We start from the raw sequence: 15,126 nt of genomic DNA, 5'->3' as shown, positions 1-15,126 counted from the left end.
AGGGCAGGTCCATCCCTGAGGGGGGAGAACCTTGCTGGAACACCAGTGAGGAGCAACAGCCTTGTGGGATCTTGGTGTGGGTGATGCTTGGGGAACTGTGGGGTGCCCCTGCCACGGTCTCAGCCTTCTGCTGCAGAGGCCAAGAGCTTTACACTGGCATTTCAGAGGTGGCTGCACCTCTTGAGAAGGGCAAGTGAGGGGGAAAGGGATGGCTTTCCCAGTGACAAGCCACCCCACAATGTGACCATGGAGTGCAGGGGTGGAGGGAGCGTGGGGACCTGGCCAGGGGTGGCTAGCAGCTGTGGCACAAAGCTGAAGAGGGCACAAAACTTGTTGAATTTACTGCCATGGGGTTGCACCCATTGTCAGGACACCGGTCACCATGTGCATGTGCGGGAGGGTCTCCCCCAGTGCTGTGGTTTCTTTGGCTTGTTTTTTCCCAGTTCAGTTGATTTTCTTACTTTTGTTGTGTATCGCCTCAATGCTGTGTTAAACCCTGGGCCTTTGCGCTGCTGAATGGGAGTAAAGAAATAGCCCATTTTAGGGGACAGTGGGGCAGACTGATGCCAGGCCTCTGAGGGCAGCCCTTGATGGAGTGGTTTTAGCCCACCAGTCACACAGGCCATGGACAACAACCACCTTTCCCCCTGGACCAGCTGCTGAGCTCTGGAGTTCATAAAGCCCAGAGCTGCGTCCCAAGCCAGGACTTTGAGACTTGGTGCTCCCAATCCAGCAGCGTATCCCTGCTGTGTTCCACCTCCGTGCCTTCCCAGAAAGCTAGTCCAGCCTCGGGGCATATTCCTGTTGGATGATCTCCTTCCTGCTGGCTGGAGGCAGTGGAGTGCAGGGGTGGAGGGAGCGTGGGGACCTGGCCAGGGGTGGCTAGCAGCTGTGGCACAAAGCTGAAGAGGGCACAAAACTTGTTGAATTTACTGCCATGGGGTTGCACCCATTGTCAGGACACCGGTCACCATGTGCATGTGCGGGAGGGTCTCCCCCAGTGCTGTGGTTTCTTTGGCTTGTTTTTTCCCAGTTCAGTTGATTTTCTTACTTTTGTTGTGTATCGCCTCAATGCTGTGTTAAACCCTGGGCCTTTGCGCTGCTGAATGGGAGTAAAGAAATAGCCCATTTTAGGGGACAGTGGGGCAGACTGATGCCAGGCCTCTGAGGGCAGCCCTTGATGGAGTGGTTTTAGCCCACCAGTCACACAGGCCATGGACAACAACCACCTTTCCCCCTGGACCAGCTGCTGAGCTCTGGAGTTCATAAAGCCCAGAGCTGCGTCCCAAGCCAGGACTTTGAGACTTGGTGCTCCCAATCCAGCAGCGTATCCCTGCTGTGTTCCACCTCCGTGCCTTCCCAGAAAGCTAGTCCAGCCTCGGGGCATATTCCTGTTGGATGATCTCCTTCAGGATAGGGAGCAGGAACCTCTTCCTCTTCCTGCTGCCCCCCAAGCCCTGCTTTGCCCCAGGGCAAGCATGAGCGCTGCAGCTCCTCTCTGGGGGCAGCAAAGGTTCCTCTTCATGATGGTGGGTTTCCTCTGAAATCTTCCCATACCTGGGCTTCAGATGCCATGCTCATACACAGCAACAGATTCAGTTGCGACTCATCTTGGGTCTGGTTTAGAGCTGTCAGATGGGAATGTTTTCTATTCAGCTCCGGTGCTTCCTTTAAAGCTCTCCTCACTGCTGCTTCTCTCAATGAGGCCCTTCTAAATTCTTCCCTTCCCTTCCCTTCCCTTCCCTTTTTTCCCCTATATTGTTTATGTGAGCTTCATAACGCTGCTTTCTGTAGGGATTCTTCACTTCCAGACTAGAGCCTCACTCTTCTGTGTATTTTGAGTTGAAACTTTTATGTGCAGAACAGAGGGGGAAGAATTATCATCATTTCATGGTTTCTTTATTTACATATTTTTTACATACTGAATGTAAAAATATGCCTGAGACTGGTAGAGCAAACAGACTTGGTGTACACCTCCTCTTAAAAGTAAGGAGGCCTCCTTTGGTGTGAGAGACAAAACAGTTGGTAACTGTGGCAGGTTCTTTCACACTCCCGTAAGGATGTGGAATCAGATGCATTTTCATTATTTTGTTAGGATTTCTCTCTAGACAGAAGCAAGGAGGACAATCCCAGGCACCTTTATTGGCATTTTTGGAGGTGTTTGCTTCTCTGATCCTCTTGCAGATGGTATCCCTGAATTCCTGTACAGCCTTATAGATGCCATGCTATGTGTGGGTATTCGCTGGTGTCAGGAAACCCTCTTTTGAGACCCAGCATGTGCCTGAGGAAAACCGTGGGCACATTTCTGCATGCCTGGTCTTTGTGTCCTTATGTGAACCTGCTGTTTTCCTCTGATCTAGTGTAGAAACTCCCCTTCTCGCAAATACACACACAGATGTATTTGTGCCCCTTCTTTTTTTTTATTTTTATTTTTTAAAGCTGTTAAACAATACTAAAGGCTTTGTAAATACTGTATTTGAACTGTGCACATTTCTGTTTTTAGGGGGAGGTTCTTCAATGGTTTGGCATTTTAGGGGAGAGGAGTTGTTGTTTTTTTAAAGAGAAATAAGCCTTTTAATTTTTTTTTTATATCCATGTCTCTAATTTTTTCCTTCTCATTTAAAAATCTGTTTGCAAGGATTTTCTCCTATAGAGCACAAACACCTGGTTTTGTCAAGTAACAACCAAATATTTTTGCCAGTTCTTCTGAACATTAGGATAGCTTTTTATCCAAATTATAAAGCGGTGGCCAAGTTTTGATGTTTCTGTGGCTTACAATGCATTGAAACAGTACAATCAGCCCTTGCTTTTATGTTTTTCAAAAGACTGGAGGAGGAGAAATACCCTTTAATCTTTTTATACATTTAATTTTAATTGCTTTTATATCACTGGGTACCTAGGGAAACTGAGATGGTTGGTGAGCGTGGGGGTAGAGGGAGCGCAGAGGAGGACATAAGGCCTGTGATGATAGTTCCTGGTTTTCATCCTCAAGTGGCTGCCAGAAACACGGCGAAGGGGAGCAGGAGAGTGGAGGATGTTCATCTCACCCATCTCTTACGCTCTGTTTCATCAAAGGATGCAGAAGGCAAGTGCCTTTGTCATAGGAGCCAAAGTGAGTGTACAGGGGGAGCTCCTGTAACTCACACGTGGATTTTCACTTTACGTGGTGTCTGTGAAAGTATGAGCTGGCCACTGCAAAGTGTCGTTGGGGGTCTGGGGGTGGGAGATGGGGAAGAGGAGACGAGGGACAATATTCAAATGTATTCTTGAGGTAGACATTACAATAAATGTATTTGAAATGCAGTGGATGAGAGAATGTTTTCATTTTCAGATGGGCTTCTTTTCCCTATACAAGGCCATGTTATTATTTAAACTGTGGGAAGGCACAAATAGGAGGAAATAAGCACGTGGTCCTCTTTGTGTGCGCTTAAACAGGGAATGACCTTTGGAGGGGCTGGCTGCACATTTCCGTGTGTGTTGGGGACTTCAGTAACTTCTGGGAAGGGAAGTGCAAGAAGGGTATGTGCCCCCGCTGCTGCCAGGCCTGTGGGAGGGAGAGGTAAAAGGGGAGGTTGAGGCTAAAATATTTCCATGACTCTTCTTCCCCAGTATTCCTGGAGTATAGCCTTGAGGCCAAGCGGGAGAAGGAGAGGGCACAGAGGTTCATAGGATAGAGAGGGGCTGCACCATAACGCTGAAGAGTTGAAGTTGCTCATTCCTCCTCCTGTTCTAATAAATACAGTACGGAGAAGGCTGAAAGCAAATTTCTCACGTTAAATTTTTGCTGGTTTGGTCGTGACCCTAGTCCTCATTATTGCCAAGCTGTCTGAGCGTGAAACAAAATCAAGTTAATGAATTTTGAATACTGCATCAAATGAACTGGATGCAGTCTAGTGTTAATAAGCAGCCTAAATGCTTCTCATCTGCGCTGTGGTACTGAGAAGGGACTTTTCTTGTGGGTGGTAGGAACAAGATTTGAACCTGGTCCAGTGGCCCCTTCTCCAGCCCCTTCCTGCAGTAATGCCTGGTATCAGGTGCTTTAGTGAATGCTGGAGAGCCCATGGCTTCACAGGCGAGGGAATAAATGTTTTGTAGTAGCTTGCATCTAGATCTTGAGTAGATAAAGCTGTCTTAAATCACAGACATGAATTTTGATGTTCTTTCCATGAAATCTGACAATCTGGGCCTTGTCCCCCTCCCTTCTCAATCTTCCTCATCCCTTGGCATCAGAAATTTCCTCTGGCAACAGACTCTGTGCTCCGATAGCCTGTTCTGTGAGAAGCACTGCCTTTACCATTTTTTTTCCTTTTTTTTTTTTAAGACTTCATTTTTAATTGAATTGAGTGCATTAAACTGTAGAGTCCCAGTACTGTGGAGCCTGTGGTATGACTGAGAGATAGACCACTTCTGGCCAGTCCACTTCAATACTGGCCATTACATCCTGAAAATCGGTGTTGGATCAAACCAGTGAGTTCTTGTAGCTCAATAGATGATCTTTCTTAGGTGCCTCACAAGGAGGTAGATGACGCTAAACCGTAGTGGAAGTATCTGCATATAGTTTTGTGTCTTTTAAAATCTTTGCTAGACATAGATTTTAACTTAAAAGATCTGTATATATGCAGACAGCCCAGGCCTTTGTGTGCATGCGTATAGCTCTTCAGATATCATGCAACTGGTACCCCCTGTGTCAGCTTGTTTCAGGCTCCTGGGAAATTCTTGATGCAGTTTTCTGGGGTAATTTTGGTTTGGTTTGAACTCCTGCTAAGCAGTAGCAGGTTGGCCAAACTGAGCTAGCTTCTGACATTCTGCTGTGACCCTTGGTTCCAGTGTGCTCTGAAGAGCAGGGCTTGGGCTGCACGGTCAAAGTGCCCTGTGGCTGCAGAGAGTTCGAGTTTTAAATAATTGGATTGGGGTGGGAACATCGAGACAATTTTACTTTTATATCCCTTGTGAATATTTTTTGAATTACGGCTCAGGAGAAGTGTCTGAGGCTTGATTCATCATCGTGGGCATGGCTCACTGGTAGTTCAGTCAAAGTTAAGTGAATGTTGTGAAGCATTTCAGCGGTACACGCTGACTTGAGAGCTCTTCTAGTATATGCTTGAGAGCACAGTCAGAACATTGCTGCTTTTACAGGGCTAAAGATACGTGTATTTTATTCTCATTTTTCCTCTTGCTCCTTAGGCTTTGTCCAACACTGATTCTCCTCCTGACTGTGAGCTGGATCCTACAATGAAACATAATTTTGCTTTTGACAACATGGGCTATGAGGAGAGCTTTGAAACCGTGCCCTCCCCATCTTCCCAAGAGCACACTGTGACAGTCAACGTTGTGGGAATGACTTGCCAATCGTGTGTGCAGTCGATAGAAGGCCGAATTTCCAAGGTGAAGGGCATTGTGAGTATTAAAGTCTCCCTCGAGCAGGACAATGCTGTAATAAAGTATCTGCAGTCGGAAATAAGTCCCGAACAGATTTGCCAGGAAATTCAGGATATGGGCTTCGACACCAACGTAGCAGAAGAGAGGTTGACAACAGCAACCGTGAATTTGTCAGGCTTGAGAGAAGCAGTAGTTAAGCTTCGGGTAGAAGGCATGACGTGCCAGTCCTGTGTCACCAACATCGAAGGAAAGGTTAGGAAACTGCATGGTGTGGCGAGAATCAAGGTGTCACTTGGTAACCGGGAAGCAATTATTGCTTACTACCCTTACATCATTCAGCCTGACGACCTCAAGAGCCATATCAGTAACCTGGGCTATGAATGCACCATTAAAAGTAAATCAGCCCCTTTGAAGCTGGGTGTCCTTGATCTCGAGCGCTTGCAGAAGGCAAACCCCAAGGAGACACCAGCAAGTCTCGGGAGTGATGGGGTAGATTCGCTGGCCGCTGAGATGAGTGGCACAGCTACGGTGGCTGTACGGATAGAAGGCATGCACTGCAAGTCCTGCGTCAGAAACATCGAAGGAAATATATCAGATCTTCCCGGCATACAAAGTATTAAAGTGTCTTTGGAGCATAAACGTGCTGTGGTGCAGTATAGTCCAAATTTAATTACCCTGTCAGCTTTGCAGCAAGCTATTGAATCCCTTCCACCTGGGAACTTTAAAGTAGGCCTCCCGAATGGATCAGAAGCAAATAAAGGAACATCTTCATCACCTGCTTTGCTCTGTGATCTCTTCAGAGAGCCGCTGCAAGATGGAACATGCACAGCTGTAGTTAGGATTGATGGCATGACCTGCAATTCTTGTGTACAGTCCATAGAAGGGACCATATCACAGAGACAAGGAGTGCAACGTATAGCAGTTTCTCTAGCTGGCAGAACTGGGACCATACATTATGATCCAGCTGTTACTAATGGAGAAGAGCTAAGAGCTGCCATAGAAGATATGGGGTTTGATGCTTCTGTGCTGACAGGTAACTGTGTTTTTTCTTCCGTGGGTAGTGTGCCAAGCTGGGCCATGCGTCACTTGTGTTGAGACTCTATTCTGGAGAGAAACTCTTAAAACGTCCCTTTGGCATTGTCATTTCTAAGGGACTAGCCTGATCTGAACCTGCTTAGCAAGGGAGCGAGATTTCAGCTGTGAAGCACCTTGTTTCAGCCCTTATACCCGCACTAGTGGGGGAAGGAGCTGAGTTACATTATGAAGCCAAAAGGTCTGGAAGTTGGTACAAGGTCTTTCAAATAGCTGATCCCCTTTACCCACTAAAGTAGGTTTCCTTCTATGTCTACAGGCTGCTGTAAGTAGATCTGTCAAACCAAATGGTTTCATCTATGTTCCAAGGTACTAAAATCCACAAACTTAATGAAATCTCTTTCATTTAAAACCACTTTTTACCTAGCTAAAATCTCCTCTTGGTGTCCTAATCCTTTGACCTTTACTTCTTGAGGATTTTTACTAGCCCTACTTTACTAAGCCTTACATTAAGCGAAGTAAGTGGCAAGATGCATGTACTCTTTGGTGGGAGCAGGTGCTTTCCCGTATCAGCTGCAGCACAGTTTGTACATTTTGTACGTGTGCTCAGTGTTTAAGAAGTTGCTATGGTGCACAATCTCCTCGCTAGAGAATTTCAAATGCCGCAATATTTATCTGCTTTAACTCAACAGATTTGCTTTGAGATACTGATGTAGTGTATCTGGAATGAATTAGTTTGATCACAATAGATCACATCGTATTAGATTTTCTCATGGGTCCAATCCCTCTGAATCTGTGGAACTGCTGCAGATGAGGAGAAGACTGTATGTGGTGTTTAATTATGATCTATTTGGTTTAAAATTGGTTTGTGGGAGACCTTCTGATCCGTCTGTGGAAAGGGAGGAGAGACCCTGTATTTAATGTGTTCAGAAGAAATTCTTGCTCCTTTATACAAACCTCTGCCCAAGGGAGGCAGCTTGTGAACGCAGCTGGAGCTGTTGGGTGTCTGTTCAGCATCTGGTAAAGAACAAAAATGATTGCAGCATTGTATGTGCAGAGGTCTTCTGGGTGCTGCAAATCCTTTCACTACTCGTTTTGCAGTGCTTGCAGTGTAAATATTGTGCCATAAGGAGAAACCTGTTGAGAAACTTGTCCTTTTCCTTCTTTGAGATGAAGTGCTGTGAGTCCTGCAGAGGTGACAAGGACAGGATGGATATGACTGGACCGTGTTCTCTTGTGCTGGATAAGGACCCTCTAGATACCAATATATATTTTTATTGAGTGGAGGTAGCTGTCAGGTTGAAATTTCCCTCATTGAAATTGGCGGGAATCATTTGCCATCTGAACATGGAAAACCAGTTCTATAGAGTTAAATGGTCATGCAAGTGATACTGGTGAGTGCATATCATTTTATGCATAGTAACAGTTTATATTATTTCCATGAAGAGACCAAGATTACCCTGTCACCTTTCAAACAACTAAGAGGCTTTGCATGAGTGATAAATGTGACCTGCTTGTTGTTTTACATCATCCCATTGCACTGTAAATAGTGTTTATTCACTTTATGGTGCATTTATTCAAGATACCACTGCTGGAGGACGTAGGCACCAGCCTGACACCATCAATGCTGTTGTGCAGCCTCGAGCTCCAGAACCTCCTTCCCAAGGCTGCGCCTCGGATGCTTTTCCAGACAGACCTCACCTTGATGGGCCAAACCAGCCCGGCGAAGCGACAGCTGAAAAGTGTTTTTTACAAATCACAGGCATGACCTGCGCATCGTGCGTGTCTACCATTGAAAGAAATTTGCAGAAAGAACACGGTAATAAATTTAAGATCCCTATAATGAGTCCATAAGGGAGTATGGAATGGATAAGGTATTCTATGCAGTTAATGGAAGAGTCTGTGGTATGGCTTCTGGACGTTAAATAAACAATGCTCTTTCTTAGTGCTAATGTGACTACATCACTGTTTAGCTATCCTTCTGCACTGGTGGACAAACACAGTGGACATACTTGTATTGTAACAGTTGTAATGTGATCAAAATTTCAAATAAGGCTCAAGACAAGAAAAGAGAAATGGTTCTCATTTAGTTTTCAGGGCCCTATTGCTTTACAGAGCAATCCATCTCTTCCAGAGCTGTTGAGAGCTCTGACACGTTTGTGATGTGAAACTTACCCTTCAGGGCACATTTGCACAAGCAGGTATGAACAAATGCATGGCTCCAGTGCCTGGATAATTACATTAGCTTAGGCACAGCAAAGCTCATTAGGTTAGAAGTCTGCAGACTGGAGCTGCCTTTCCCCTGGCCATATAGAAGATGAACATATGAGCCTCAGCAGTGCCTGATTTAATTTGGGTAGGCATGCCTTTGGGGGGTTTTACTTATTGATTCCTGCACCCCCGGTCTCCCAGTGATGGTCTCACTGCCTTGATTTAAAAATCCAAGAAACCATTAGCACTTCAGAACAATATTTTTGCCTGTGATTTTTATGTTTTGCTTTTCAATTCTAAACGTAGATTTCTGTGGGTTTATTTATTAAAAAGAAAAAAAAAAAAGAACGAGGAAAAAACAAGGGAAAAACAAGGAAAGAAAAAGGCCTAGCATTGTGCTGTGGGGCTTGTGTAGGGTTTTCCAGGATAGAGCTTTCAGCAATGAGAGCAAAGATTGCTTCTGACCATCCTTTTTGTCTCATTAGATCATAGCAAAACTCACCACCTTCTCTGTGTAACTCATGCTGTTACTCTCATTACTAAAGGGAACCACAGTGTTGCTGGATCTCAGTAAAAACTTTGCTGTTGTGACTAGGGAACAACACTAGAAGGAGGCAGAGAGAAATCATTACGTTTATAACATCTCTAAGTTGTTACAGCCCTCATTGACAATCACTTGTAATATTCTATTCTTATTCCCATCAAAGGAGGTACATTATCTAATGTTTTTTATTGTTGCCACTGCAGGAATTATTTCAGTGTTGGTAGCACTGATGGCAGGTAAAGCAGAGATAAAATACAAACCAGAATTCATACAGCCTCTTGAAATAGCACAGCTGATCCAGAATTTGGGTTTTGAAGCTACTGTCATAGAAGATCATGCAGAAACAGAAGGAAATGTGGAGCTTCTTGTAAGTCATATGTATTTGAAATTATATGTTGGTTTTGGAAAGGTCAGATCTGGAAGAAATGTTTTCTTGCAAATGCTTTTATTGAAGTAGTTGTGGCTTCAGCAGGTCAGTTCTGGCTGGTGACACTATTTTTTTTAATTGCTGAAAAGACAAAATCAATTTGTCTTAGAAGAAGCTCTCCAAAGGTGCTGAAATAAAAAGTGATAGTTGTATCTCCAGAATAGACTTTTCTTAGCAAGAAGAAATGAAACAGAACTTTTCTGTAAAGGCATTTCCGTCAGCTCAGTACAGATTGAGCAACTGAGAATGTATCACCAAACACGTGTTGATAATTCCTGGAGCTTAGTATAGAGGTCTGAGAAGTTTGGGTAAAATTAGGACATTGCTTATCTGAAGGACAGATTCTTCAAAAGTCTGTTTTTATTCTGTGGCATACACCTACTACAAGACAGGTAACAACAGTCTGAGGTTGTGTGAGTAGATCAGAAAGTGGGAACGTGCCTTACTGAAGCCACAGGAAAATTTAAGTAAGAGAGATGAAGTTACACAAGCAGAGCTTGACTTTGGCAATGTTACTATAGCTGCTGATAGAACTATATTAGCTATACTGTTACAGTTAATACAATGTAGGAGTGGTGCTATACAAAGATATAGCTGTGACTATAACTGCTCGTTGCAGAACTTTATAATAAAAGCGGATAGTCGTGTTCTCAGCTTTGTTTCTTTAAGACACCTTTATAAAATCTTCATGCTGAGGCCTTCATGCTGCTCAATACCAGCAAAGCTTGAACAGTACCTTTGTGACATGGGGGAGGCCTTGTCTCAGATTCATCCACAAATGTTAGGTGAATGTGGGAGATTGCTAACTGGACCTAAATTTGTCTTTTCTTTAGATTACAGGGATGACTTGTGCTTCCTGTGTTCACAGTATTGAATCCAAGCTCATGAGAACAAATGGCATATTCTACGCCTCAGTTGCACTTGCTACTTGCAAAGCTCACATCCAGTTTGATCCTGAAATAACTGGACCTCGAGATATTATAAAAATAATTGAGGTAGGCTTCAGATTTTTTTTACGTATGAGCAATTATAAGGTGAGGTTAAAAAGGAAATAGAGCAGCTGATATTGGAGAAGTTTCACTGACTTTTGCGCGTGACATGGTAATTGCTGTATGTTTTTATGCTGTTAGGGTGAAGCTTCTGTGCTCCACGGCAGTGCATAGTCTTCCAGGTTGTTATTTTAAAAGCACACCCTAAAAAACTACAAAAAGAAATGTTTTCTATCTGTATCTGGTAAAAGTGTTGTAGTCATTCTTTGCAGATCTGTGGGTAGAATCATGTGTCTCTGATTTCCAGTCATTTCAAGGAAGTGTTGATACTTCAGAAAAAAAATACTCCTTTCTCTTGCCAGGGAAAGAGGCTGTAAAAGAAGTTTTGCAAGAGCTCATACCACAAGTATTACATATCTCTGTATACACTGGCAGTTATTCCCACATCAATTCAGAGAAGGACTTTTTAAACTGAAAGAGCTTGTGATACAGCCATGAAAGGAACTAATCCTGGTTTACCAGTAACAACACAGATCATAAAATCTGCCATTATCATGTGGACAAAAATTTTTCTTTCTCTGCCCCTCCACAAGGGAAGAGAAGTTAACATATGAAGCACACACAGGGAGTACTCGGGAGGACAGCAGAGATTCTTTGCCTTACATCTTCCAGAGTATTTACTCACAAAAAAAGCTCCTAGACAGCAGAATTGATGCAGCGGCCCTGATTAACATGTTAACAGCAGACTTTTCAGGCTGGCAGAGTAGTTCTGTAAAGTGCATCTTGCCACAGGAGCATCTCGTGATGCAGATATGAAGTTTAAATGTACTGTGCTTGCAAGTGTGCTTTGGGTTTTTTATGTGGATTTGTTTGGTTTTTTGCTTTTTTTGTGGGGAAGGTGGTTCTACTGCAGTAACTCACTGAACCATCAGTCAAAATTGGCTTTTTGTTTATATTTGTTTCTGGGATCCTTTGCCCTGCACTTTTTGTTGTTTTACAGGTTTAAACTGATTCTAGCCTCTTTGATTTTCAACGTCAGGTATATCTACTGTATATTAAGTGCAGTGTTAAGGAGATGCTTGCAAGGATGACCAGGCCAGCGGCTTGTACATACTACCTTCCTTTGTAGTACTTCCCATCTCTCATACTTCTTCCAGCAGAGATGAAAGGGCATAAATTTCCCTTGAGGAGGAGGGCAGGGGAGCTCCAGCTGGTGGTGGGAGCTTCCCAGGCCTAAGAAACCTGGGACACTTACTGCATCTCTACACTGTGTCCATGTGTAGGTAGCAGAAATCCTTTGCAGTCCACATTTTGAGCACTGTCTGAAATATCCTCTCATGTTGGCAGGATCTAAAAATATATAAGAAGTTGGCATTTATTAAATATGGAACAGTGTCCTTTTCTGACATTTCTTCTAAAAGTAGTGTCATTTAAATATAAGTAATATGGTTAGTTTATCAAAACTAACTCATTTTTCCTCTCCTATCAATAAAAAGGAAATTGGCTTTCATGCTTCCGTGGCTAGAAGAGTTCCAAATGCACATAACCTGGATCATAAAAAGGAAATACAGCAGTAGGTATTTATCCTTCTCTGAATGTGCATCTCTTGTAACTGACCCCCCCTCCCCACCTCCAGTTAATTTAGCTTATCCTTGTGTAAAATGTATTTAATTTTTTGATTTGCCATTTGGTTCAAGTACTTTTATTACTTTCATCAGTTTCAGTTTTTAACTGGTAGAAGTCTATAGATTTCTGTACAGTTAAGCATGTAGGAGACACTGAAACTGTCCCAAATATCCCCAAGCTGTGTGTTAGTACAGTACTAACACCCCAAGCTCTGTGCTGCAAGCACACTGTTTGGCCTGGGTACGGCGGGGTGTATGACAACCAGGGATTTACAGCTTCTACTTTTCAGGTGGAGGAAATCTTTCTTGTGCAGCCTGCTGTTTGGTATCCCTGTCTTAATCCTAATGATCTATATGCTAATACCCGACGGTGAGCACCATGGGTCTATGGTGCTGGAACAGAATCTCATTCCTGGATTATCTATTCTAAATCTACTCTTCTTTGTCCTGTGCACTTTTGTTCAGGTATGTCCACAATACTTCTAGGGGTTGGCTTTCTATTCACCTCCATGTATGCAATCTGATGTGGTAAAGACAGGAAACTGGAAAGGTTTAGTGGAGTAGCCCTGCCCTCTTGTCTGTACCACCTATGCACAATGAAGTGGCACTTTTCTGCAAGTTATCTGTTCTGTAATTGCTCACAGCACTTACTCCTGCTAAAGTTGCACCAGATGGTTTTCTAAGTGAGGAAGGCAATGTTAAAATGAAGAAGTACCTGATCAGGTGCCAACTAATTGGACAGCCGTAGGTAAATCCCTTCAACTTCTGTGCCTTGTTTACTCTGCATTGCTGAGGAAAAGGATGATATTTAGCTGGCAGAGTTGTTTTGAGAACAAGGGCTGGAGGGCTGGGCAAGGAAGAACCTCATGAAGTTCAACAGGGAAAAGTGTAGGGTCCTGCACCTGGGGAAGAAAAATGTCAGGCACCAGTACAGGTTAGGGGTGGACCTGCTGGAGGCAACTTCTGAAAAGAAAGATCTAGGGGTCCTGGTGGACAGCAAAATGACAATGAGCAAGCAGTGTGCTCTTGTGGCCAGGAAGGCCAATGGAATCCTGGGCTGCATAGGGAAGAGCATGGCCAGCAGGTCAAGGGAGGTCATTCTGCCCCTCTACTCTGCACTGGTGAGGCCACAACTGGAATATTGTGTCCAGTTCTGGGCTCCCCAGTTCAAGAGGGACAGGGAACTACTGGAAAGAGTCCAGCAAAGGGCAACAAAGATGATTCAAGGATTGGAGCATCTCCCTTATGAAGAAAGACTGAGAGAGCTGGGACTCTTTAGTCTGGAGAAGAGAAGGCTGAGGGGTGCCCTTATTAATGCTGACAAGGATCTCAAGGGAGGGTTGAAGGAGGAGGGAGCCAGACTCTTTTCAGTGGTTCCCAGTGAGAGAACGAGGGGCAACGGGCACAAGTTGGAGCATATGAGGTTCCACTCAAATATGAGGAAAAACTTCTTCACGGTGAGGGTGACAGAGCCCTGGAACAGGCTGCCCAGGGAGGTTGTAGAGTCCCCTTTTCTGGAGATTTTCAAGACCTGCCTGGATGCAGTCCTGAGTAACATGCTCTGACAAGCTCTAGGCAATCCTGCTTCAGCAGGGGAGTTGGACTAGATGATCTCTATGGTCCCTTCCAACTCTAAAAATTCAGTGAAATTCAGTGAAGGAAGGACAAATGAGAGGGTGACCACTCCAGTGAAGGTACATTGATATAAAATTTGCATGGGACAGCAACGCCTTCCCTTATCTACTACGTGTTTATCATTCTGCTGTAGGCAGTGTTATGTGCTCTCTGCTTCCACTGCTGTGATCTTAATACGAGTCTGTCCGTGCTTACACCAACAGTTTCTTGGTGGCTGGTATTTTTATGTACAAGCTTACAAATCATTGAAGCACAGGACAGCCAATATGGATGTGCTCATCGTTCTGGCCACGACGATTGCTTATGTGTATTCCTGTGTGATCCTGATGGTAGCCATCATTGAAAAGGCAGAGAAAAGCCCTGTCACTTTCTTTGACACTCCTCCGATGCTGTTCGTGTTCATTGCCCTGGGGAGATGGCTGGAACACATAGCAAAGGTAACCCATCTTCACACTAATTTTTGTGTATGTATCATGAGAGGAGAGTAAAACTATTCAGAGGAGGTTTGAGTCAGATGTTTCTGATGTAGCCAGTATTACACAAGGTCATTCAGAGTTCATTGTGTTAAGTAGGCATCAGCATTTAGAGCATTTGGAGTCCTCAACACAGAAAGGACATGGACCGGCTGGAACAGGTGCAGCGGAGGGCCACGAAGATGATCAGAGGGATGGAGCACCTCTCCTGTGAAGACAGGCTGAGGGAGCTGGGATTGTTCAGCCTGGAGAAGAGGAGGCTCCGGGGAGACCTTATAGCAGCCTTTCAATATCTGAAGGGTGCCTATAGAAGAGCTGGGGAGGGACTCTTTGCCAGAAAGGGTAATGATAGGACAAAGGGAAACAGTTTTAAATTGGAAGAAAAAAGATTCAGGAAGAAATTTTTTACTATGAGGGTGGTGAGACACTGGAACAGGTTGCCCAGGGAAGTTGTGGATGCCCCATCCCTGGAAGTGTTCAAGGCCAGGCTGGATGGGGCCTTGAGCAACCTGCTCTAGTGGGAGGTGTCCCTGCCCATGGCAGGGGGGTTGGAACTAGATGATCTTTGAGGTTCCTTCCAACCCTAACCATTCTATGATTCTATGATTCTATGATTTATATATCTCAATTATATCAATCTTAAACATTTGTCTCTGTTTCTTAGAGTAAGACCTCAGAAGCTCTTGCCAAACTTATATCTCTTCAAGCCACCGAAGCCACTGTGGTGACTCTTGGACCTGACCACTCTATCGTCAGGTGTGTATTTGTGAACCAAACCCCCTTCAGCCCGCCTGGGTGCACAGAGTAGGCT

At 44.4% G+C, this 15,126-nt stretch overlaps 1 protein-coding gene across 3 annotated transcripts in view; it reads left to right on the top strand.

Moving 5' to 3' along the window:
• The window catches only part of ATP7B (ATPase, Cu++ transporting, beta polypeptide), a 40,976-nt gene that overhangs the window by 8,961 nt on the left and 16,889 nt on the right, over nt 1–15,126 (top strand). For all 3 annotated transcript variants that reach the window (XM_014966239.1, XM_014966237.1, XM_014966238.1), the window contains exons 2-9: nt 5,185–6,412; nt 7,994–8,230; nt 9,370–9,533; nt 10,427–10,588; nt 12,079–12,155; nt 12,498–12,672; nt 14,046–14,279; nt 14,980–15,071. In XM_014966239.1, the coding sequence (XP_014821725.1) occupies nt 5,233–6,412; nt 7,994–8,230; nt 9,370–9,533; nt 10,427–10,588; nt 12,079–12,155; nt 12,498–12,672; nt 14,046–14,279; nt 14,980–15,071 (2,321 nt within the window). In that variant the 5' untranslated portion in view covers nt 5,185–5,232. The remainder of the gene's footprint in view (nt 1–5,184; nt 6,413–7,993; nt 8,231–9,369; nt 9,534–10,426; nt 10,589–12,078; nt 12,156–12,497; nt 12,673–14,045; nt 14,280–14,979; nt 15,072–15,126) is intronic.

This window comes from Calidris pugnax, unplaced genomic scaffold (genome assembly GCF_001431845.1).
Source record: "Calidris pugnax isolate Ruff unplaced genomic scaffold, ASM143184v1 scaffold20, whole genome shotgun sequence".
Classification (NCBI taxonomy): Eukaryota; Metazoa; Chordata; class Aves; order Charadriiformes; family Scolopacidae; genus Calidris; species Calidris pugnax.
The sequence above is the reverse complement of the archived record's forward strand: the minus strand, read 5'-3'. Positions and strand labels throughout refer to the sequence as shown.